A 21,521-nucleotide genomic window follows, 5' to 3' on the forward strand; every position below is an offset into this window, starting at 1 on the left:
AGGTAGTTCACATAAAAATAACTTTTGTGGTTAAAGTCCCATGTACCAAATAAAAAAACATAAGTTAGATGGGTTTCCATCACATTTTCAACTCCACTGACAGTTTGTCACTAAAACTGTTGCGTTTTATAGCATATCTGGTTTTGGAGCATGCTCTCTAGACAACAGTTAGCTGACAAAATGGGGGTAGGTTATATAATGAAATGGAATGAGACCAACGTCATTTTTATTTGATAATTGGCAGTCAAGTGTTTATCATCGTGTCACGAGCATTCAAATAAAACCCTAGATATTTATTGGACATGTGGATGAAGCTCATCACCGTCCATCACTTAACCACCAGGAAAGTTAATCAAAACTATTTCATCTTCCTATAAACTCTAATGCTTTTCCACGTTGTAGTGGTACCACAATGGAGCATATCATTGGGTGGCTTTAAGTTTACTTCGATACGATGGTTTATTATATAAATAACTACGCATAAAATAGTTTCCACCGCAATTGTCCCATAATTAATTTTACCGACACAAAAAGATCCCACCATGTCGAACGAACAAATTGTCTGTCAACATTTGTGAAATTGTACCAACACTTTATGTTTCCATCACACCTGTTGTGATTTATTTGCATACGGTATGACTTTGCTTGCATGAAACGTGGTTTGTGTTACCTGATAATGAGAGCCTCCATGACAAAGTCAAGCTCATCCTGCTCAGAGCACACCTCAGGGAGTGTCTATAGGGGACGCACACAGAACACACAATGAGGACATTCAGAGAGAACATAGACAATGCTGTGTAGACAGATGTGCAGAACTAAGGATAAATCTGCACAGTGGGGCTCATTGCAGAGCTCCATCGAAAAAGTGACCTGAATCTCAAATAGGACTCCCCTGCCTAAATAAAGGTTCAATAAAAAATCAACATAAGCTCAAACACTGAACTGTTTGTGAATAAAATACGTACCCAATACACACACATTCTTGCTGATATTACAGATGAATGAGGCCCTTTATATTCTGTGTGTAAGTTTGTTTGTTTATTTCTTGTTTTTTGTTTGTGTCAGGGCTCACCTTGACTGCTACTTGCATGGGACTTGGCTCTCCAGGTATCCCCGCTGCCATCCCTTCATACACCTCACCGAAGGCACCATGTCCCAGACCCCTATACACATACAAGGAAGAACACGCACACATGCAAGAACGCACACACACAGACAAACAAAAGGGCTCAAAAACTTTGAGATGCATATTTGTAAGATCATGTCTTATAGACCAAAAGTAAAGCGAAAGCATCCCTCCATAATGCCTTCATAATGCACCCACAGTACACACTACAACATACGGTGGCTTGCGAAAGTATTCACTCCCCTTGGCATTTTTCCTATTTTGTTGCCTTACAACCTGGAATTAAAATAGATTTTTGGGGGGTTTGTATCATTTGATTTACACAACATGCCAACCACGTTGAAGTGAAACAAAAAAGAAATAAAACCAAAAAACTGAAAACTTGAGCGTGCACAACTATTCACCCCCCCAAAGTCAATACTTTGTAGAGCCACCAATTGCAACAATTACAGCTGCAAGTCTCTTGGGGTATGTCTCTATAAGCTTGGCATATCTAGCCACTGGGATTTTTGCCCATTCTTCAAGGCAAAACTGCTTCAGCTCCTTCAAGTTGGATGGGTTCCACTGGTGTACAGCAATCTTTAAGTTATACCACAGATTCTCAATTGGATTGAGGCCTGGGCTTTGACTAGGCCATTCCAAGACATTTAAATGTTTCCACTTAAATCACTCGAATGTTGCTTTAGCAGTATGCTTAGGGTCATTGGGATGGCAGGTAGCATGGTGGTCAGAGCGTTGAACTAGTAACCGAAAGGTTGCAAGATCAAATCCCTGAGCTGACAAGGTGAAAATCTGTCGTTCTGCCTCTGAACAAGGCAATTAACCCACTGTTCCTAGGCCGTCATTGAAAATAAGAATTGGTTCTTAACTGACTTGCCTAGTTAAAGGTGGTACAATTATGAGGGAATTGAGTTACTGTCAAAATACGGCATATCTGTAGACACACCTCTGCCACACCTTCATGTTTTTGATATCCACCCCAAACGAATAGTTGGTGAATAGCATAATATTCGCATGCTTAAGTTCAACGTCCGGATACGGGTAGAGAGAATTTTGCATAAAAATTGAATTGTTCCATTTACGCGCACAATAACTCGACGGAATTCCCCCCTAGGCACATAGTGCCTATTGAAAGTGTACACACCCCTCGCAGTTTTGTCACAGTTTGCTGCCTGAAACTTCTATCTAAAAAATGATTAAACTAGATGTCTTTCCTACAGATCTACACAATCTACTGCATTTTCAAAGTGAAAGACAAAGTATAGAAGGTTTTTTAAAATGAATAACTTAATAACAAACTTAAAACGAAGATGTCTTGATTGCGAATGTCTTCACAACCCAGAATTGATACTTGGTGGAAGCCCCTTAGGCAGCAATTTCAGCTGTAAATCATTTTGAATAAGATTCTACCAACTCTACACAACTCTTAGGGCAACATACAGTGCATTCGACAAGTATTCAGACCCCTTGACGTTTTCACCCCAAATGTTTAAATACAGCCTTAATCTTAAATGGATTAAATACATGTTTATCCTCATCAAACCTACACACAATACCCCATAATGACTAAGTGAAAACAGGTTTTTAGAAATGTTTGCACATTTAATAAAAAAACTAAAACAGAAATACCTTATTTACATAAGTATTCAGACCCTTTGCTATGAGACTCAAAATTGAGCTCAGGTGCATCTTGTTTCCATTGATCGTCCTTGAGATGTTTCCCCAACTTGATTGGAGTCCACCTGTGTTAAATTCAATTGATTGGACATGATTTGGAAAAGTACACACCTGTCTATATAAGGTCCCACAGTTGACAGTGCACGTCAGAGTAAAAACCAAGCCATGAGTTCGAAGGAATTGTCCATAGAGCTCCAAGACAGGATTGTGTTGAGACACAGATCTGAGGAAGGGTTCCAAAGATTTTTTGTTGGTGATGTCTAATGTCCTTTGCTCGTGTTTCTTGGCCCAAGCAAGTCTCTTCTTATTATTGGTGTCATTTAGTAGTGGTTTCTTTGCAGCAATTAAACCAAGAAGGCCTGATTCACAGTCTCCTCTGAACAGTTGATATTGAGATTTGCCTGTTACTTGAACTCTGTGAAGCATTTATTTGGCCTGCAATTTCTGAACTTATCCTCTGCAAAGAGGTAATTCTGGGTCTTCCATTTCTGTGGCGGACCTCATGAGAGCCTGTTTCACCATTGTGCTTGATGGTATTTGCAACTGCACTTGAAGAAACTATCAAAGTTCTTGAAATGTTCCGTATTAACTGACCTTCATGTCTTAAAGTAATGACGGACTGTCGTTTATCTTTGCTTATTTGAGCTGTTCTTGCCATAATATGTACTTGGTCGTTTACCACATAAGGCTATCTTCTGTATACCACCACTACCTTGTCACAACACAACTGATTGGCTCAAACGCATTAAGAAGGAAAGAAATTCCACATATTAACTTTTAACAAGGCACACCTGTTAATGAATTGAAATGCATTCCAGGTGACTTCCTCGTGAAGCTGGTTGAGAGAATGCCAAGAGTATGCAAAGCTGTCAAGGCAAAGGGTGGCTATTTGAAGAATCTCAAATATAAAATATATTTTGATTTGATTAACACTTTTTTGGTTACTACATGATTACATATGTGTTATTTCATAGTTTTGATGTCTTCACTATTATTATACAATGTAGAAAATAGTACAAATAAAGAAAAACCCTTGAATGAGTAGGTGTTCTAAAACTTTTGAACGGTAGTGTATGTAAATGTGATATTTCAGTTTATTTTTCATTTAATTTTTTTAAACCAGTTTTTTCTTTTTCATTATGGGGTGTTGTGTGTAGATTGATGAAGGGAAACAACTATTTAATCCATTTTAGAATAAAGCTGCAACGTAACAAATTGTGGAAAATTTGAAGTGGTCTGAATATTTTCTCAATGCGTTCATTGTTTTGTAAAAATTGTAAAAAGTTCAGTAATTTTGGTTGGGAATGATTGATGGACAGCAGTCTTTGAATTTTAAGCAGATTTAAAGTTAGGACTGAGACTGGATCGCTGGGGAACAGTCAACACCTCTTGGAAAGACATTCTGGTATGTCTTTGGCATTCAATTTGTATAATTGTCCCTCTGAAAAATAAAGAGACAGGATTGCCTCTAACTTTTTACCTGGGCTTTGATCCTTTCGTATATATTTTGATCCTGATAAACTCCCAGTCCCTACCTGTGACTTGCATACCCACAACATAATGCTGCCATCACAATACTTGAAAATACAGAGAGTTTCACGTCTTGAAACTGCAGGAATTGAACCGACAACCTTGCATTTCTAACGCCATACTTTTACTGACTGAGTCACACAGGACCAGAAATCCTATTTTCAGTCATCTTTAAGTGGAATGTTAATTGTTCCTCCTGCTTTGCAAAGTAGAGCAATTCAGTTAAATGGACTTCCATTCTAAAATCTAAAGTGCCTTCCTCACATTTGAAAACGGTTTAAAAACGGTTCAACCATAGATGAGACAGATGTTAAATCACTGATGAAGGTTACATCACTAATGTATGAATCAGAAGCATCCGGTTCGCATTTCCGCTCAGAGAGGAAGCCCAGTGGCTGGAAATGGGAGAAGATCGAGCGAGATGGACTTTGTCTGACATTGTGCTAATTTTCTCATCAATGAAACAGTTTTCTGATCCTAAAAGTAGGATATGTTATGATCAGAGTGGGTTACGTTTTGTAGAGTTTACCCTTTGCCAAAGTTTTTTTTAAATTGCGTTGTTCAGAAGGAGTGTAAGGACTAATTGAGTTATTGCACACGCGCACTTCACAGAGTAGGCGTTCCCGAACGGAAATATGCAAATACATGCTAGAACAAACCAATAGGATCTCGCTAGCTCTTGCTTGGCTCTGCCCACCTCCTTGCTTGTTCTTCCCACTATGATTAATTTGCTTCCATTGGAAACAACAGGCTGTGGTCTATCTTGGGTTAGTTATAAATGTCTTTGTTTCAACCTTATTATTATATGATACATACTGTAGTTTTATACGGTAACGTTTCCTGTACTAACATGCTGCGATGTCCTCACAAAGCACCAGCATTTCAGCTGACCCAGTGACCCCTGAAAGCCATGGCATTTATTGGTCGGGGAGTCAGTACTTAAGATGTCAAAGAAGGTTAGATCACTGTGAAAGGCTAAGCTTTTTGGAACACATACTGTCCATAGGCCCACTTTCCTTCCACCCAATACTCAATGACATCAACTGTGAATGCTTACTGCTGTAGTACAGTGCCTTGCAAAAGTATTCACCCCCTTGGCATTTTTCCTATTTTGTTGCATAACAACCTGTAATTTAAATGGATTTTTATTTGGATTTCATGTAATGGACATACACAAAATAGTCTGAATTGGTGAAGTAAAATTAAAAAAATGACTTGTTTAAAAAAATTCTAGAAAATAAAAAACTGAAAAGCAGTCCATGCATATGTATTCACCCCCTTTGCTATGAATCCCCTAAATAAGATCTGGTGCAGCCAATTACCTTCAGAAGTCACATAGTTAGTTAAATAAAGTCTGCCTGTGTGCAAAGTGTCACATGTTCTGTCACATGATCTACGTATATATACGCCTGCTCTGAATGGCCACAGAGTCTGCAACACCACGAAGCAAGGGGCACAACCAAGCACGCGGCACTATGAAGACCAAGGAACTCTCCAAACAGGTCAGGGACAAAGTAGTGGAGACAGTAGTGGAGAAGTACAGATCATTATTAAAAGATGGAAAGAATATATGGCACCACAACAAACCTATCAAGAGAGGGCTGCCCACCAAAATGCACGGACCAGGCAAGGAGGGCATTAATGAGAGAGGCAACAAAGAAACCAAAGATAACCCCGAAGGAGCTGCAAAGCTCCACAGCGGAGATTGGAGTATCTGTCCATAGGACCACTTTAAGCCGTACACTCCACAGAGCTGTGCTTTATGGAAGAGTGGCCAGAAAAAAGCAATTTCTTAACTTCTCTAGGGTAGGGGGCAGCATTTGGAATTTTGGATGAAAAGCATGCCCAAATTAATCTGCCAACTACTCATCCCCAGAAGATAAGATATGCATATTATTAGTAGATTTAGATAGAAAACACTCTTACGTTTCTAAAACTGTTTGAATCATGTCTGTGACTGAAACAGAACTTATTTAGCAGGCGAAACCCCGAGGACAACCATTCAGATTTCTTTTTTTGAGGTCACTCTCTTTTCAATGAAGTTTCATTGGGAAACCAGATTTCTAAGGGACCTGCTTGCAGTTCCTACCGCTTCCACTGGATGTTAACAGTCTTTAGAAATTGGTTGAGGTTATTCCTTTGTGTAATGAAGAAGTGTCTTGAAGGAGAGTCACTCTAGGTGTCCTGTTTGCAAGAGGCGCGAGACCAGAAAGTTAGCTGTAGTCGGTTTTAATTCCTGTATTGAACACAGATCATCCCGTCTTCAATTGAATCGATTATTAACGTTAAAAAAATACCTAAAGTTGTATTACAAAAGTAGTTTGAAATGTTTTGGCAAAGTTTACAGGTAACCATTGAAATATTTTGTAGTCACGTTTGAGCAAGTTGGAACCGGTGTTTTTCTGGATCAAACGTGCCAAATAAATGGACATTTTGGATATATATCGACGGAATTAATCGAACAAAAGGACCATTTGTGATGTTTATGGGACCTATTGGAGTGCCAACAACAGAAGCTCGTCAAAGGTAAGGCATGAATTATATTTTTATTTCTGCGTTTTGTGTCGCGCCTGCAGGGTTGAAATATGCTTCTCTCTGTCTTTGTTTACTATTGTGCTATCCTCAGATAATAGCATCCTTTGCTTTCACAGAAAAGCCTATTTGAATTCTGACATGTTGGCTGGATTCACAACCAGTGTAGCTTTAATTTGGTATCTTTCATGAGTGATTTAATGAAAGTTAGATTTTTATAGTAATTAATTTGAATTTGGCGCTCTGCATTTTCTCTGGCTTTTTGCCAGGTGAGACAGTAGCGTCCCGCCTAAACTCAGATTTTTGGATATAAATACGAACTTTACCAAACAAAACATACATGTATTGTGTAACATGAAGTCCTATGAGTGTCATCTGATGAAGATCATCAAAGGTTAGTGATTAATTTTATCTCTATTTCTGCTTTTTGTTACTCCTCTCTTTGGCGGGAAAATGGCTGTCTTTTCCTGTCTTTTCCTGGCTCATACCTAACATAATTGTTTGGTGTGTTTTTGTCGTAAAACCTTTTTGAAATCGGACACTTTGGCTGGATTTACAACAACTGTATCTTTAAAATGGTGTAAAATACTTGTATGTTTGAGGAATTTAAATTTGGGGATTTCTGTTGTTTTGAATTTGGCGCCCTGCAGATTCACTGGCTGTTGACGAGGTGGATGCAGGGCAATTCTTGAGGGAAACCTGTTTCAGTCTTCCAGAGATTTGAGACTGTGACAGAGGTTCACATTCCAGCAGGACAATTTAAGTTTTATTTTACCTTTATGTACCTCTCTCGCATGGCCAACATCCAGTGAAAAGGCAGAGCGCCAAATTCAAATAAATTTGTATAACAATTTTACTTTCATGCATTACACCTAATTAATTAAAGCTACACTTGTTGTGAATACAGCCAACATATCAGATTTCAAAAAGGCTTTACGACGAAAGCACACCAAACGATTATGTTAGGTCAGTACATAGCCCAAAAAAACACAGCCATTTTTCCAGCCAAAGAGAGGAGTCCCAAAAAGCATAAATAGAGATAAAATGAATCACTAACCTTTGATGATCTTCATCAGATGACACTCATAGGACTTCATGTTACACAATACATGTATGTTTTGTTCGATAAAGTTCATATATATAATATAATCTCAGTTAACAGTTTACATTGGCGCGTTATGTTCAGCAATGTTTTACCTCCAAAACATCTAGTGATTTTGCAGAGAGCCACATCAATTTACAGAAATATTCATTATAAATGTTGATGAAAATACATGTGTTATGCATGGAACTTTAGAGAAACTTCTCCTTAACCTCTTTCAGCTAGGGGGCACTATTTTTATGTTTGGAAAAATAACGTTCCCGAAGGTAAACGGACTATTTCTCAGGCCCAGATGCTAGAATATGCATATAATTGACAGATTCTGATAGAAAACACTCGAAAGTTTCCAGAACTGTCAAAATATTGTTTGTGAGTATAACAGAACTGATTTTGCAGGCTAAAAACCTGAGGAACTCCAACCCGGAAGTGCATTTTATTTGGAAAAAGCTCTGTTCCATTGCCTGCCCAAAGGGGTATCAACCAGATTCATTTTCAAATAGCTTCCTTAGGCTGTGACCAGGCTTTAGACATAGTTTCAAGCTTTTATTTTGAAAAATGAGCGAGATTTATCAAAACGCGCCAGGTGTCCTTTGATTAGTTTATGCGCCCGAGAGTTGTAGCTCGACATTTTCTTTCTCTGTAGTATTGAATAGTTTACCGTCCGGTTGAAATATTATCGATTATGTATATGTTAAAAACAACCTGAGGATTGATTATAAAAAACATTTGACATGTTTCTACGAACACTACGGATACTTTTTGGAATTTTCGTCTGCCCTTCAGGACCGGAACGAGCCTGTGGTTTTCTGAACATAACGCGCAAACCAAATGGCGGTTTTTGGTTATAAAACTAATCTTTATCGAACAAAAATAACATTTATTGTGTAACATCCGAAGATCATCAAAGGTAAGCGATTCATTTTATTGCTTTTCTGACTTTCGTGACCAAGCTAATTTGCGGCTAGCTGTTCTTACTGTCTAGTGATTGATAAACTCACAAACGCTTGGATTGCTTTCGCTGTAAAGCATATTTTCAAAATCTGACACGATAGGTGGATTAACAACAAGCTAAACTGTGTTTTGGTATATTTCGCTTGTGATTTCATGATTATAAATATTTTTAGTATTTTCTTTTTATTTGGCGCTCTGCAATTCAGCGGTTGTTTACGAAAATGATTCCGCTAAAGGGATCCGTGCGTCAAGAAGTTAATGCAACCGCTGTGTCAGATTTAAAAAAAAGCTTTACCGAAAAAGCACACCATGCAATAATCTGAGTACAGCGCTCAGAGCCCAAACAAGCCAAAGAGATATCCGCCATGTTGTGGAGTCAACAAAGTCAGAAATAGCATTAGAAATATTCACTTACCTTTGATGATCTTCATCAGAATGCACTCCCAGGAATCCCAGTTCCACAATAAATGTTTGATTTGTTCAATCAAGTCCATCATTTATGTCCAAACACCTCCTTTTGTTTGCGCGTTTAGTACACAATCCAAACTGACGATGCGCTGGCAGGTCCAGGCGAAAGTTCAGACGAAAAGTCATATTACAGTTCGTAGAAACATGTCAAACTAAGTATAGAATCAATCTTTAGGATGTTTTTATCATACATCTTCAATGATGTTCCAACCGGAGAATTCCTTTGTCTTCAGAAATGCAATGGAACGCAAGCTACCTCTCATGTGAATGCACATGACCAGCTCGTGGCACTCTGCCAGACCTCTGACTTAATCCCCTCTCATTCCCCCCTCCTTTATAGTAGAAGCATCAAACAAGGTTTTATAGACTGTTGACATCTAGTGGAAGCCTTAGGAAGTGCAAAATGACCCCATTTCCACTGTATCTTGGATAGGCAAAGAGTTGAAACACTACAAACCTCAGATTTCCAACTTCCTGGTTGGATTTCTTCTCAGGATTTTGCCTGCCTTATGAGTTATGTTATACTCACAGACATCATTTAAACAGTTTTAGAAACTTCAGAGTAGCTTTTAGGACAGAGTAGCAGGCAGTTTACTCTGGGCAGCTTTTTATCCAAGCTACTCAATACTGCCCCCCTGTCCCAAAGAAGTTAAGCATGAGAAAACCATGAATAAGGTTGAGCGAACCTACCGGTTCCAAGTGGAAAAAGCAGCTAATTGTAACAATAAATAAAACGGCTCTCTAAAACGGCTCCCTAAATAAAACGGCTCTCTAAAACGGCTCTCATGGCGTGACAGTACCCCTCCACAAAGGTGCGGACTCCCGGCCGCAATCCTGAACCTATAGGGGAGGGTCCGGGTGGGCATCTAATCTCGGTGGCGGCTCCCTACGCTGATTCCTCCGCTTCTGTGGAACCGGACCGTGGATCGTCGCCGTAGACTCCGGACCTTGAATCGTTGCCGGAGGAATCGGACCGTTGATCATCGCCGGAGGCTCTGAACTGGGAACCACCGCAGGAGGCTCCGGACTGCAGATCGTCGCTGTAGACTCTGGACTGGGAACCCCCGCTGGAGGCTCTGGACTGGGAACCCCCGCTGGAGGCTCTGGACTGCAGCTCATCACTGAAGACTCCGGACTGCAGATCGTCGCTGGAGGCTCCAGGCTGCGGACCGTCGCTGAAGACTCCCTTGACAGCGGACCGTCGCTGGAGGCTCCGGACCGTCGCTGGAGGCTCCGGACCGGGGACCGTCGCTGGAGGCTCCGGACCGGGGACCGTCGCTGGAGGCTCCGGACCGGGGACCGTCGCTGGAGGCTCCGTACGTGGAGCCAGAACAGGTCTCACCGGACTGAGGAGACGTACTGGCAGCCTAGTGAGTGGAGCTGCCACAACACATCCTGGCTTTATACTCACTTTAGCTCGGTGAGTGTGGAGAGCTGGCACGGGATGCACTAGGCTATGACGGTGCAGGATATGCTTGGCCGTGGAGGCGCACTGGAGGTCTGGAGCGCAGAGCTGGCACAACGCGTCCTGGCTGAATCCCCCCTGTTGCACGGCAAGTGCGGGGATCTGGAACAGGCCGCACTGGGCTGTGCTGGCGAACTGGGGACACGGGCGCATCACCGCATAACACGGTGCCTGACCAGTCACACGCTCCCCACGGTAAGCACGGGGAGTTGGCTCAGGTCTGAACCCTGACTCCACCAATCCACCCGTGTACCCCCCCCAAAAATGTTTTTTGCTTGCTACGTTGAGCTAACTCCTCGTAATGTCGCCGTTCCGCTTTCGCTGCCTCTATCTCCTCCTTCGGACGGCGATACTCCCCAGCCCTTGTCCAGGGTCCTGCTCCATCCAGGATTTCCTCCCAGGTCCAGTCCAGGTGTACATTATTTCATTTAAATGTTCCACCAAGTAAAAAACAATAAACAATACAACGAACGAAAAGCTTCGTCGTGCAAACTACATGCACTCAAACAACGACAAGATCCCACACTGGAGGAGGGAAAAATGGCTGCCTAAGTATGATCCCCAATCAGAGACAATGAAAGACAGCAGCCTCTGATTGGGAACCACACTCGGCCAAACACAAAGAAATAGAGAACATAGATTGCCCACCCCAAATCACACCCTGACCTAACCAAATAGAGAAAGAAAACGGCTCTCTAAGGTCAGGGCGTGACACTAATGTATTTTTTCTGATGGAAATAAAAACATTCTCCATGCACTGTAATTTAAAATGTTTAAAGTAATCCATTTGGAGAAGGGGATTGTAAATACACAAAGAAATTGTTTTAGATGATTTTTCCTTATGATCCCTAGACACGAATGAGAAACCATATAGAAACAAACTGAAAATCATATCAACATGACATGTATTGCGGCCCCTTTTCAACAGTGAACTAGACTAAAAATAGCTGTGTCGTTATTCAGAGTTTTTATTGTATGCCCTCATAACTTGCGGGGATGAAATTTGGAGACCCAAGCTATAGGTCTATGCAGCACCAAACCTGCATAGTTGTTTGAATGCGCTTTAGAATGTTTTAATTATATGCAAGGGCTTTTCTCAGTTTTAGGCTATTTTACAATTTGTATCATGTTAAATCTTAGCCACTATCGGCAGCCACCGTCAGTAATACCCACATACATTTATAATTGACACCTTAGTGTTCGTTTCCTTCGTAGGAAACTAGTCTAAATTTGTAATCTTTCTTTTCTCTGTCCCGTGTAGTTGTTCCTGAAAGTCGCTAGCAATAGTGGATCATATAAGGCTCACATTGTGTACTAATTTGTGTCACGTTGGTAACAATGATTCGGGAGACAGGCGCAGGAATGCATAATATTTTTTTATTATTATACCCTAAATTACTGTGTAAAGGCACTGGGACGAAGACCAAACAAACACGTAAAAAAAACAAAGGTTAGAAACCCAAAACAAAAGACCGAGGAGTACCTTGAATAAATAGCACATGTGCACAATGATTAACACACGGGACGAGACCCGTAATCATCTGCGCAATCCACAAAGGCTCAAAAGCCAAAACACACAGGACAGGTACTCACACGTACCAACGGACATTGTAACATTAATCGACAGCACCGTGGTGAACAAAGGGAACATATATACAAATACAATCAGTAGGAAGAGGGGCCAGGTATGCACAATGAAAGTTCCAGAGCCATGAGAATTTGGGACATGTAGCCCATTTGAATCATTATGGAATTCAGACCACATGTAGCAGTTTAAACATGGAGCCTGGTGCACGGTTCACAATGACTGGACTGTTGTCATAGAGTTCCATGATTAGTGAGGAATAGGGTAGGTTTATAGGACTATTGTTCAACCCCTATTGTACACTTCCAATATTTCATGGATTGAACTTGAAATATGGAAACTTTCAGGATGAATCAAACCACTGTATTTTGGATTCATCAATATATTTACTGCGTAAAGGATCTCCAAACATGCTTTTTAAAATGTTTTTATTGATACATACTTTCCTAACCCAAGAATTTGTCTAAATAATCAACAAGATCAGTGTATTTTCAAGTGGACCAGTTGAAGCTGAAATGGAAACAAAATAGGCATATATCTAAAGGGATTTCTTTCATTGATCTCTATATTCTGAACCTGTTCTCTTGATGTATTCTAGTGAGTCTGACGACAAAATTGTAATTAAAGTTACACCGTATTTAACGGGATGGCTTAAGATAAATGCTCTGAAAACCCTATTGAATGAAAACGCCACGAGAAAATGTGTTGACCAGCAAGTGGGAGGATTTTCAGTGGTTGGATTACATTTTTTCAGTGCCTGCAAGGTAGCCACACCTGTAGAGCGCATTACGCACCTGCATAGGTAAGTCTGAATATCAACTACTGAGAAATGCGTAGGAAAGGTGTGTGTAAGAAATGTGTACATTTCCAAAGTCTGAATCGGCCCGCTAATGAACACCACCCCGATGTGTGGTGAGATTTCTTACACAAAATGACTGCTGTGGAATCACCCAGGTGGTAGTGGGTGAGGCAAGTTTTAAGATGAAGTAAACTTATTCTAATTGTTGTTGTTGTTTATGACTTTTTGAAGGCTAGTGTACCTGGTGAGGGAGATGTTGCGTCGGGGCACCTCCTTCAGGTCGTTGACAGAGGCGGACTTCCCAGCGAAGCAGTAGTTGGGGTTGTAGTCGGTCATGATGGTTGAAGCCCTCAGCTTGCTCAGTTTACAGTCCGGGCTCTGGAGCTCCAGCTGAATGGACTGTAGCTCTGTATGCTTACGCCTGTACACTGCATAGACAAGAATATACACTGCTCAAAAAAATAAAATAAATAAAATAAAGGGAACACTTAAACAACACAATGTAACTCCAAGTCAATCACACTTCTGTGAAATCAAACTGTCCACTTAGGAAGCAACACTGATTGACAATAAATTTCACATGCTGTTGTGCAAATGGAATAGACAAAAGGTGGAAATTATAGGCAATTAGCAAGACACCCCCAATAAAGGAGTGATTCTGCAGGTGGTGACCACAGAACACTTCTCAGTTCCTATGCTTCCTGGCTGATGTTTTGGTCACTTTTGAATGCTGGCGGTGCTTTCACTCTAGTGGTAGCATGAGACGGAGTCTACGACCCTGTCTGTCAGCGTAGTGTCCAGAGCATGGAGGCACTACCAGGAGACAGGCCAGTACATCAGGAGACATGGAGGAGGCCGTAGGAGGGCAACAACCCAGCAGCAGGACCGCTACCTCCGCCTTTGTGCAAGGAGGAGCACTGCCAGAGCCCTGCAAAATGACCTCCAGCAGGCCACAAATGTGCATGTGTTGTTTAAGTGTTCCCTTTATTTTTTTGAGCAGTGTACATATTATTATTTATTTATTTTTTTAAATTTCACCTTTATTTAACCAGGTAGGCAAATTGAGAACACGTTCTCATTTACAATTGCGACCTGGCCAAGATAAAGCAAAGCAGTTCGACACATACAACAACACATAGTTACACATGGAGTAAAACAAACATACAGTCAATAATACAGTGAAAAATAAGTCTATATACAATATGAGCAAGTGAGGTGAGATAAGGGAGGTGAAGGCAAACAAAATATATATACACTGCTCAAAAAAATAAAGGGAACACTTAAACAACACAATGTAACTCCAAGTCAATCACACTTCTGTGAAATCAAACTGTCCAATTAGGAAGCAACACTGATTGACAATAAATTTCACATGCTGTTGTGCAAATGGAATTGACAAAAGGTGGAAATTATAGGCAATTAGCAAGACACCCCCAAAAAAGGAGTGATTCTGCAGGTGGTGACCACAGACCACTTCTCAGTTCCTATGCTTCCTGGCTGATGTTTTGGACACTTTTGAATGCTGGCGGTGCTCTCACTCTAGTGGTAGCATGAGACGGAGTCTACAACCCACACAAGTGGCTCAGGTAGTGCAGTTCATCCAGGATGGCACATCAATGCGAGCTGTGGCAAAAAGGTTTGCTGTGTCTGTCAGCGTAGTGTCCAGAGCATGGAGGTGCTACCAGGAGACAGGCCAGTACATCAGGAGACGTGGAGGAGGCCGTAGGAGGGCAACAACCCAGCAGCAGGACCGCTACCTCCGCCTTTCTGCCAGGAGGTGCACTGCCAGAGCCCTGCAAAATGACCTCCAGCAGGCCACAAATGTGCATGTGTCTGCTCAAACGGTCAGAAACAGACTCCATGAGGGTGGTATGAGGGCCCGACGTCCACAGGTGGGGGTTGTGCTTACAGCCCAGCACCGTGCAGGACGTTTGGCATTTGCCAGAGAACACCAAGATTGGCAAATTCGCCACTGGCGCCCTGTGCTCTTCACAGGTGAAAGCAGGTTCACACTGAGCACATGAGCACATGTGACAGACGTGACAGAGTCTGGAGACGCCGTGGAGAACGTTCTGCTGCCTGCAACATCCTCCAGCATGACCAGTTTGGCGGTGGGTCAGTCATGGTGTGGGGTGGCATTTCTTTGTGGGGCCGCACAGCCCTCCATGTGCTCGCCAGAGGTAGCCTGACTGCCATTAGGTACCGAGATGAGATCCTCAGACCCCTTGTGAGACCATGTGCTGACACATGCACATTTGTGGCCTGCTGGAGGTCATTTTGCAGGGCTCTGGCAGTGCACCTCCTGGCACAAAGGCGGAGGTAGCGGTCCTGCTGCTGGGTTGTTGCCCTCCTACGGCCTCCTCCACGTCTCCTGATGTACTGGCCTGTCTCCTGGTAGCGCCTCCATGCTCTGGACACTACGCTGACAGACACAGCAAACCTTTTTGCCACAGCTCGCATTGATGTGCCATCCTGGATGAACTGCACTACCTGAGCCACTTGTGTGGGTTGTAGACTCCGTCTCATGCTACCACTAGAGTGAGAGCACTGCCAGCATTCAAAAGTGTCCAAAACATCAGCCAGGAAGCATAGGAACTGAGAAGTGGTCTGTGGTCACCACCTGCAGAATCACTCCTTTTTTGGGGGTGTCTTGCTAATTGCCTATAATTTCCACCTTTTGTCTAATCCATTTGCACAACAGCATGTGAAATGTATTGTCAATCAGTGTTGCTTCCTAAGTGGACAGTTTGATTTCATAGAAGTGTGATTGACTTGGAGTTACATTGTGTTGTTTAAGTGTTCCCTTTATTTTTTTGAGCAGTGTATAAATAAATAAAAATATAAAAAGGCCATGGTGGCGAAGTAAATACAATATAGCAATTTAAAAAAAAGTAGAGTAGAGATAGTAGAGATAGAAAAAGTAGAGATAGAAATAATGGGGTGCAAAGGAGCAAAATAAATAAATAAATACAGCAGGTAAAGAGGTAGTTGTTTGGGCTAAATTATAGATGGGCTATGTACAGGTGCAGTAATCTATGAGCTGCTCTGACAGCTGGTGCTTAAAGTTAGTGAGGGAGATAAGTGTTTCCAGTTTCAGAGATTTTTGTAGTTCGTTCCAGTCATTGGCAGCAGAGAACTGGAAGGAGAGGCGGCCAAAGGAAGAATTGGTTTTGGGGGTGACCAGAGAGATATACCTGCTGGAGCGCGTGCTACAGGTAGGTGCTGCTATGGTGACCAGCGAGCTGAGATAAGGGGGGACTTTACCTAGCAGGGTCTTGTAGATGACCTGAAACCAGTGGGTTTGGCGACGAGTATGAAGCGAGGGCCAGCCAACGAGAGTGTACAGGTCGCAGTGGTGGGTAGTATATGGGGCTTTGGTGACAAAACGGATGGCACTGTGATAGACTGCATCCAATTTATTGAGTAGGGTTTTGGAGGCTATTTTGTAAATGACATCACCGAAGTCGAGGATTGGTAGGATGGTCAGTTTTACAAGGGTATGTTTGGCAGCATGAGTGAAGGATGCTTTGTTGCGGAATAGGAAGCCAATTCTAGATTTAACTTTGGATTGGAGATGTTTGATGTGAGTCTGGAAGGAGAGTTTACAGTCTAACCAGACACCTAGGTATTTGTAGTTGTCCACATATTCTAAGTCAGAGCCGTCCAGAGTAGTGATGTTGGACAGGCGGGCAGGTGCAGGCAGCGATCGGTTGAAGAGCATGCATTTAGTTTTACTTGTATTTAAGAGCAAATGGAGGCCACGGAAGGAGAGTTGTATGGCATTGAAGCTCGCCTGGAGGGTTGTTAACACAGTGTCAAAAGAAGGGCCAGAAGTATACAGAATAGTGTCGTCTGCGTAGAGATGGATCAGAGAATCACCAGCAGCAAGAGCGACATCATTGATGTATACAGAGAAGAGAGTCGGTCCAATAATTGAACCCTGTTGAACAGACCCTCCGATTTGACACACTGAAGTCGATCAGAGAAGTAGTTGGTGAACCAGGCGAGGCAATCATTAGAGAAACCAAGGCTGTCGAGTCTGCCGATGAGGATGTGGTGATTGACAGAGTCAAAAGCCTTGGCCAGGTCAATGAATACGGCTGCACAGTATTGTTTCCTATCGATGGCGGTTAAGATATCGTTTATGACCTTGAACGTGGCTGAGGTGCACCTATGACCAGCTCTGAAACCAGATTGCATAGCGGAGAAGGTATGGTGGGATTCGAAATGGTCGGTAATCTGTTTGTTGACTTGGCTTTCGAAGACCTCAGAAAGGCAGGATAGGATAGATATAGGTCTGTAGCTGTTAGGGTCAAGAGTGTCCCCCCCTTTGAAGAGGGGGATAACCGCAGCTGCTTTCCAATCTTTGGGAATCTCAGACGACACGAAAGAGAGGTTGAAAAGGCTAGTAATAGGGGTGGCAACAATTTCAGCAGATAGTTTTAGAAAGAAAGGGTCCAGATTATCTAGCCCGGCTGATTTGTAAGGGTCCAGATTTTGCAGCTCTTTCAGAACATCAGCTGACTGTATTTGGGAGAAAGAGAAATGGGGAAGGCTTGGGCGAGTAGCAGAGGGGAGGGCAGTGCTGTTGACCGGGGTAGGGGTAGCCAGGTGGAAAGCATGGCCAGCCGTAGAAAAATGCTTATTGAAATTCTCAATTATAGTGGATTTGTCGGTGGTGACAGTGTTTCCTATCTTCAGTGCAGTTGGAAGCTGGGAGGAGGTGTTCTTATTCTCCATATGTGAGGAAGGCATTTAAAAAAAATATCCAGGCATCCTCTACTGATGGGATGAGATCAATATCCTTCCAGGATACCTCGGCCAGGTCGATTAGAAAGGCCTGCTCGCTGAAGTTTTTCAGGGAGCGTTTGACAGTGATGAGTGGAGGTCGTTTGACCGCTGACCCATTACGGATGCAGGCAATGAGGCAGTGATCGCTGAGATCTTGGTTGAAAACAGCAGAGGTGTATTTGGAGGGCAAGTTGGTTAGGATGATATCTATGAGGGTACCCGTGTTTACGGAATTGGGGTGGTACCTGGTAGGTTCATTGATAATTTGTGTGAGATTGAGGGCATCAAGCTTAGATTGTAGGATGGCTGGGGTGTTAAGCATGTTCCAATTTAGGTCGCCTAGCAGCACGAGCTCTGAAGATAGATGGGGGGCAATCAGTTCACATATGGTGTCCAGAGCACAGCTGGGGGCAGAGGGTGGTCTATAGCAGGCGGCAACGGTGAGAGACTTGTTTTTAGAGAGGTGGATTTTTAAAAGTAGAAGTTAAAATTGTTTGGGAACAGACCTGGATAGTAAAACAGAACTCTGCAGGCAATCTTTGCAGTAGATTGCAACACCGCCCCCTTTGGCCGTTCTATCTTGTCTGAAAATCTTGTAGTTGGGGATGAAAATGTCAGAATTTTTGGTGGTCTTTCTAAGCCAGGATTCAGACACGGCTAAAACATCCGGGTTGGCAGAGTGTGCTAAAGCAGTGAACAAAACAAACTTAGGGAGGAGGCTTCTAATGTTAACATGCATGAAACCAAGGCTATTACGGTTACAGAAGTCATCAAAAGAGAGCGCCTGGGGAATAGGAGTGGAGCTAGGTACTGCAGGGCCTGGATTCACCTCTACATCACCAGAGGAACAGAGGAGGAGTAGGATAAGGGTACGGCTAAAAGCTATGAGAATTGGTCGTCTAGAACGTCTAGAACAGAGAGTAAAAGGACGTTTCTGGGGGCGATAAAATAGCTTCAAGGAATAATGTACAGACAAAGGTATGGTAGGATGTGAATACAATGGAGGTAAACCTAGGTATTGAGTGATGATGAGAGAGATATTGTCTCTAAAAACATCATTGAAACCAGGTGATGTCATCGCATATGTGGGTGGTGGAACTGAAAGGTTGGATATGGTATAGTGAGCAGGGCTAGAGGCCCTACAGTGAAATAAGCCAATAAACACTAACCAGAACAGCAATGGACAAGGCATATTTACATTAAGGAGAGGCATGCTTAATCGAGTGATCAATAAGGGTCCAGTGAGTAGAGGTTGGTTGGGGTCACGGCGATCCAGACAGCTGGCCGGGTAGATGGCTATCGGTAGCAAGATAGCATAGGATGGAGGTCTATTTTTAGACACCTCGTGCGTTTCCGTCGGTAGATTAGTGGGGTTCCGTGTGGTAGAGGGGATCAATCCAATTGGCAAAATAGATATAGTGACCCAAGAAAAAAAAAAATTGTCCGATATACTTATTCAGATAGCAGCCGATAAGACAGCTAACGATTAGCGGGCCCCAGATGAGCGTTCAGGTAACGTCGCGACGGAGGTGCCAGTTGGATAACTCCCTCGGGCAGATAACGTCGGCAGTCAGTCGTGAAGGCCCGGTGGGGCTCCGTATCTGCAGCAACAAAAAAAACGGGTCCGGATAGGTGACTGTAGCCCAGGAATGGCTGATGGAACTCCTCAGCTGGCTAGCTCCGGAATAATTTAAGTTTGCTCCGGGATCGACGTAAGCCAATAGTCACACGGTTTGCAGCTAGCTAGCTGCGAAATCAAGGTGCAAATGTCCAGAGCCTGCGGCTGAAATCCGGGGAAACTGAGAGAAAAAAAAGACCCGGTATGCTCCGGTCCGAGTCGCGTTGCACAAAAGTGCCGGTAGATTATCGAGCTAAAGGAATAGCTGATGACCACAAAACGTGGGCAGCTGAATCACCAACGCTAGCCAGCAAACCGGCTAACTTCTGGGCAGCTTCAGATTAGCTTTCGGCTAGCTTCTGGTTAGCTTTCTGGCTAACTTCTGATTAGCCCCTGGCTAGCTTCCACTGTGGATTTTCAGATTTGAGGTAAATAATACTTTTTTTTGTTGTAATTGGTGAGGCGGGTTGCAGGAAAGCTTTTGCAGGAAAGCTTTTGTAGTTGAGTTCTTGGATAATAAAATATATAAAAGATATGCGTAGAAGGTGTAAATATATATATATACAGGACAAGACAGTACGAGGACAAAAATGACGTCTGAACTGCTAAGCCATCTTGGAACACAATCTACCTAACTCATATACTATGAGGAAATATGGACAGATATGTGAAGGGATGTAAAAAGGACCCATGTCGGTACATCGTCAACAGACGCTTCATATGCAAACGTAAAACATATGACGGGTGATAATAACAGGTGCTTTCTTCTGGTGCTTTGCCAAATGTGTCATGACCCTTATGCCACCCTTTAATGTATATAGTATGAAATGTGCTTATGAAATAATACTGAAGTATCTGCGTAGGCCTTATAAAGGGTTCACTACACCTTTAGAAGGCATACTCTGTTTAAAGTGTGACCAAATATTATCATAGTATGTCAAGAACATATGTATTTGCAGAATACAAATAAACTATGTAATATGTACACATGAAAACAAATACACCACATGACATATACAAAAGTCAACCAGTAGGACAGCCACATACAGTATGTGACACACACTCCCCTCCCCCTCTTATACACATGTACACATACACACATTAACACCCTAGAGCGCTGCAGCAGACAGACAAACGGCTCCGACCAGGGCTGCAAACACATAGGTCGCTGAATTTACAGTACGTGAACTTATTTATTTATAAAGTGGTAATGCACGAGCTCTGTCAACTGCCAGTTAACTGGTTGTCCATCATTAGTGTCTTTCATTCATCACTGTGTGTGGGTGGGTGGGTGGGTGTGTGCGCGCGCTCGCATGTGTGTGTGTCATTCATCGTTGCAATGCCGCCACACGTCTACTTCCCCCACCTGTACATCATGTTGCAGCTGATGTGATGTGGGGCTTGACAGCACAATGATGCCCCCCCTCCAAGGGTATTTATTCCAGTAAGTAAGTGCTTTCGGATTCTGTGTAGAAGTCTCCAGGGAATCTACAGCCTTTGTAAGTGACAGTGTGGACGAGTGGGTGTTTGTAAAGAATGTAAATGCAATGATATGTTTGTGTGTGTGCATTAATATTCCTGTGTGTGTGTATGCACATACAGTACCAGTCAAAATATAGGACACATTTACTCATTCAAGGGTGTAGGATAATAGGGAAGACATCAACAATGAAATAACAGATATGGAATCATGTAGTAACCAAAAAAGATTTAAACAAATCAAAATAGATTTTATTTTTGAGATTCTTCAAAAAAGTAGCCACCCTTTGCCTTGATGACAGCTTTGCACACTCTTGGCATTCTTTCAGCTTCACGAGGTAGTCACCTGGATTGCCTTTCTATTAACGGGTGTGCCTTGTTAAAAGTTAATTAGTGGA

At 42.5% G+C, this 21,521-nt stretch overlaps 1 protein-coding gene across 1 annotated transcript in view; it reads right to left on the reverse strand.

Annotated features, from left to right (window-relative positions):
- LOC139563184 (ALK tyrosine kinase receptor-like) overlaps positions 1-21,521 on the reverse strand; it is an 819,033-nt gene that overhangs the window by 55,069 nt on the left and 742,443 nt on the right. Inside the window, exons 20-22 of the mRNA XM_071381520.1 lie at positions 13,477-13,663; positions 1,073-1,163; positions 671-735 (exon numbers count right to left, since the gene is read on the reverse strand). Coding sequence (XP_071237621.1) covers positions 671-735; positions 1,073-1,163; positions 13,477-13,663 — 343 coding nt within the window. The remainder of the gene's footprint in view (positions 1-670; positions 736-1,072; positions 1,164-13,476; positions 13,664-21,521) is intronic.

The sequence above is a fragment of the Salvelinus alpinus genome, chromosome 33 (genome assembly GCF_045679555.1).
Source record: "Salvelinus alpinus chromosome 33, SLU_Salpinus.1, whole genome shotgun sequence".
Classification (NCBI taxonomy): domain Eukaryota; kingdom Metazoa; phylum Chordata; class Actinopteri; order Salmoniformes; family Salmonidae; genus Salvelinus; species Salvelinus alpinus.